At 43.2% G+C, this 5,064-nt stretch overlaps 1 protein-coding gene across 1 annotated transcript in view; it reads right to left on the reverse strand.

Moving 5' to 3' along the window:
• Window positions 1–5,064, reverse strand: part of Iqcg (IQ motif containing G) — a 57,768-nt gene that overhangs the window by 26,473 nt on the left and 26,231 nt on the right. The window contains exons 3-4 of the mRNA XM_013019317.1: window positions 3,050–3,131; window positions 1,820–1,981 (exon numbers count right to left, since the gene is read on the reverse strand). Of these exons, the coding sequence (XP_012874771.1) occupies window positions 1,820–1,981; window positions 3,050–3,131 (244 nt within the window). The remainder of the gene's footprint in view (window positions 1–1,819; window positions 1,982–3,049; window positions 3,132–5,064) is intronic.

Below are 5,064 nucleotides of genomic sequence, written 5' to 3' on the forward strand. Positions count from 1 at the left end.
CACTTGAGCTACAGCGCCACTTCCAGTTTTCTGGTGGTTTATTGGAGATAGGAGTCTCACGGTCTCTCCTGCCTGGGCTGGCTTTGAACTGCCATCCTCAGATCTCAGCCTCCTGAGTAGCTAGGATTACAGGCATGAGCCACCAGCGCCCGGCTTTACACTCCTACTTTATAGACATGTGTTGACACATCAAGCTCGCTAAAACCCTTCCCATGAAGGATGTTTTTCTGGCCAGTCTTAAGCCATTTAGCTCCTCTCCTCTAATGAAGGTCTACCCTTCCTTCATCTGAGAGTTTTCGAGAGTGACTTCTCATCTTCATAAATGAGGGCTGACTGAAGTTCAACTGTCCAGATTTTGTATTTCTTATGGGAAGATAAAAGGTGCGGGTACTGAAGTACTGTAGCAAAACCCTGCAGTGATTAAGTATCTTGTTTTTCATCTCCCAATAATCACCAAGGAAATGGCTAGTGGACTTAAAAAAGAGTAACAGAGTGGGCTGGAGGTGCGGCTCAGGTGGTAGAATGCCAAGTGAGAAAGGAAGGGCATGAGGCCCTGAGTGCCTAGTACTAGCAAAAAGAAGGAGGGGGGAGGAAAAAAAAAGAGGAGGAACAGAAAGAGGGGAAGGAAGAGAAAGGAGTGACTGGCCAGGCTTAGGTATAGCTACTGGAGAGGTAGAAGCAAGAGGACCACTTGAGCCTAGGAGTTCAAGCACAGGCTGGGAAGCATATTGAGACCCTGTCACCACCAGTCCCCTCTCCAATAAGAGACTGAGGAGAGGTAGTACAACTAATTTTCAAAGTTGTTATAGGAGAAGTAGATGTATGTAATAGCCCATCAAAATCTCTGCTTGTGGGCTGGGAAGGTGGCTCAGTGGTAGAGCGCTTGCCTTGCATGCATGAGGCCCTGGGTTTGATTCCTCAGTACCACATAAGCAGAAAAAAAAAAGCTGGAAGTGGCGCTGTGGCTCAAGTGGTAGAGCGCTAGCCTTGAGCTGAAGAGCTGAGGGACAGCGCTCAGGCCCAGAGTTCAGGCCCCACGACTGGACCCAAAATCTCTGCTTGTGCCTGGCACTGGTGGCTCATGCCTGTAATCCTAGCTACCTCAGGAGGCTGAGCCAGCTGGGGCAGGAAAGTCCATGAGACACTTATCTCCAATTAACCACCAGAAAACTGGAAGTGGAACTGTGTGGCTCAAGTGGTAGAGTGCTAGCCTTGAGCAAAAGAATCTCAGGGACAGTGCCCAGACCCTGAGTTCAAGCCCCAGTAGCACCACCACCACCAACAACAAAAAAAAAAAAAAAAGGAAAAAATCTGCTTGTAAAGACTTAAAACTTCAGTTAGGCTGAGCTCTATCCTAACTACTCAAGAGACTGAGATCTGAGGCTTATGGTTGAAAGCCAATTGTCTGCAAGACAATTATCTCCATTTTACCAGCAAAGAGATGGAAGTGGAGGTGTGGCTCAAATGATAGACTGCCAGTCTTGGGAGTAGGGAGATCTAAACAAGAGTGAGAGGCCCTGAATTCAAGCTCCAGTACCAACACACACACACACACACACACACACACACACACACACACACACACACACACACGATTTAACTTAGTCATATTTTTAGTCCCAAGGGCTGATGAATGGTAGATGCAGATGGGGGAAAATCCTCCTCCGCCTCCTCTTTGGTTAGCTGAGGCAGTATCAGAAGTGACAGGTCAAAGGGCACCTAACCCAAGACCTGGCATATGCTGGGATGCCTGGGCACATGATCTGCCCCTGAGCTACATCTCCGCCTGCCCGGTGCTTTCTAGTGTAACCGCGACTACCTCAATCTCCTCCATCAAGAGTTCCTCTGTCTTGTTACATTTTCTCTGGGTCTGAGAAATCTGCAGCTCAGTATTTTTTTTCATATATTGATTCTCCATGTTGGTTTTTGCCTTCATCTCTTGAAGCTGGTCCTTGAGGTGAGAAATATATTCATTCCGACTCTGCAGAGAGAAGACCAGGCTTTAATTCATTCATACATTCATTCAGGTGAGGGCTTCTGGTGCCAAAATGTGAGACCTGAAAGGGTTAAAGAACTTGGAATGCCAGCTGGAAATGCCCTCTGAATGTTGAGGGTCCAGCCCAAGTAAGGTCAAAAATGGTCAAGGGCAACAGAGGTGAACATTACTACCCCAAATGTGTTAAAATAGAGCTGCTTGGACACTAAAAGCTTGAGAACTTGGAGATCAGATGGATGTCTGTTTTACGGATGGAATGTTTTATTGCCCCCTTCTGCTTCCCAACAATAAGGAAGTCAATTATTTCTATGTATACAAATTATACCTCATATTAATGGTTGTAACCACAAGGTAGATTGATAACCTAGTCTCTGCATAGATTGATTCTCAAGTCTCTACACTTATCTGTAATCGTTCCTCCCCCTGTACTGAAATCAATAAAAACACTTGTTTACAGGGCCAAGGTAATCAGAAGTCCAATGAGCTTTTGATTCTCCCTGGTCCCCCAAAATATCAATTCTTTCACCTGGTTTCCTGTTCTTTTTCCTGGTTGCAGCAGTCAGCAACAAATTTATATAGATGTGTGTATATACGTATGTGTGTACATATATATATATATATATATATATACACACATACATATATTCATCAGCAGAAAAACTGGCTAAATAAATAAATGAAAAGTCAAGAAGATTTTTTTTGAGAGGTTGAATCGGGAGTCTTTATTACAAAGCTCGTGACTCCAAGTAGACTCATGTCTCAATGAACTTGCAGCAGCCAAGAATTATTATTTTTTTTTGCCAGTCCTGGGGCTTGAACGCAGGGCTGGGTATTATCCTTAAGCCTCTCTATGCTCAAGGCTAGCACTCTACCACTTGAGCCACAGAGCCATTTCCAGCCCTTTCTGCTTATGTGGTACTGAGGAATTGAACCCCAGGGCTTCATGCATGCTAGGCAAGCACTCTACCACTAAGCCACTTCCCCAGCACAAGAAAGACATCTATGTAGACATGTAAGCTCAGTAACTTTTAATGTTATGCAGGTAATTCTTACCTGTACTTCAGCTTGTCGTTCTTTTTTTACATTCATTACTTGCTTCTGAAGAGATTTGATCTGCTTTTTTCCTTTTTCCTCCCTAGAAGAAACAAGAATAAATATAGTAGGGTATGGTGGGACATACCTGTAACCCCAGTACTTTGGAGGCTATGATAGGAGGAACATGAACTGCTTAGCAAGAACCTGAGCAAAAATTAAAAAATAAACAAGGGAGTTGGGTACCAGTGGTCCACAAGAGCCTTATCTTCAATTAACCATCACAAAGCTAGGAGTGGAACCGTGGCTTAAAGTGGTGGAATACTGGCCTTGAGCAAAAAAGCTCAGGGACAGTGCCCAGGCTCTGATTTCATGTTGGTACAAAAACCAAACGTCTTTACAACTCTGAGATTCCATCTCCTCTCAGTTAAATTGGCCAACATTGTGAATTCATACAACAAATGTTGGTGGGGATGTGGGAAAAAGGAACCCTATTGCACTGTTACATTCCCACTATTGGTAGGAATGTAAACTGGCACAACAATTTTGGACAGCAGTCTGGAGATTCCTCAAAAAACTTAACATAGATCTTCACTACAACCCAGCCATACACTTCTGGGAATCTACCCAGATCATTACAAGTCAGATACACTAAAGACACTTGCACATCTATAGGTTCATTGCTACACTATTCACAACAGCCAAGTTATGGAAACAGCCCAGATACCCTACAACAGATAAGTTAATTAATCAAAGGTGGTTCCTATGCCCGGGCTGGTTTTGAACCGAGATCCTCAAATCTCAGCCTCCTGAGTAGCTAGGATTACAGGTGTGAGCCACCCTGTAACTGGCTCACACAATGGAATTTTGCTCATCCATTAGAAAGAATAAGATTACATTATTTGCAGGGAAATGGATAGACCTAAAACAAATCATGCTAAGTAAGGTAAGCCAAGCTAAGCTCAGAGAGACAAATAATGCATATTTTCTCTCATATGTAGAAGCTAGATCTAAAATATAACTGGATATGATAACCCATACAGAACTCTAAGCATTCATACACAAATAGCCTAATGGAAGATACCCTTAGGGGAGGAACACAAAGGTGTAACTTTTCTGAAAACTTAAAATACTATTTATCAAAATGAAATTCAGGAAATGGAAGCATGGGTTTTTTTCTGCTGTTGTTATTGTTATGATTGTTGTTGGTAGTGCTGGTGGTGTTTGTTTTTGCTTTGTGTTTTTTCTTCTGGAGAGGTAGAGGGGGGCACAGAAAGGGAGAAAGGAAGAGTGAACAAATGCAGTCATGATATTCAGTATACATTATGTGAAAAATGAGCTATGTAATTTGTGGGCAGGAATCGGAGGGGAAAACTGGGGGAAAGAAAAGAAATGTACTCATTACCTGACTTGTGAAATGGTAGCCCTTCTGGACAACATTAATAATAACAATAAAATTACTTTGTTTAAAAAGGAAGATTACTATGGGAAAAACAACATCCTTTCCTGTGGGGGCTGGGGGGGCAGGGTTAAGGGGGTACTGGGTGTTGAATCCAGGGATTTTCACATGTTGAGCAAGTACTATACTGCTGAGCTATATCTACAATCCCTTTTTGTGAGTCACATTTCCCTGTGATGCCCAGGCTAGCCTCAACCTTGTCATCCTACTGCCTCAATTTCCTCAACAGAGTCAGGATTACAGATGTATACCACCATACTAGGCTATACTATTCTTAATATATCATAAACTCAGATAACTAGGGTCCCAATAATGTGAGTTATTGTCTTAGCTAGGTTGGAATGGAATCCAAATTGCTGACTTCTAGCTATCTTTGCTGGAAAATTCATACTTAGTACGTTTTAGAAGTGTCAAGGGCTGGGTCTGGGAATGTGGCTTAGTGGCAGAGTGCTTACCTAGCATGCATAAAACCCTGAGTTTGAGGGACTGGGAAGGTGGCTCAGTGGTAGAGTGCTTGCCTTGCATGCATGAGGCCCTGGGTTCGATTCCTCAGTACCACATAAGCAAAAAGAAAAAA

This window comes from Dipodomys ordii, unplaced genomic scaffold (assembly GCF_000151885.1).
Source record: "Dipodomys ordii isolate 6190 unplaced genomic scaffold, Dord_2.0 Scaffold45, whole genome shotgun sequence".
NCBI lineage: Eukaryota > Metazoa > Chordata > Mammalia > Rodentia > Heteromyidae > Dipodomys > Dipodomys ordii.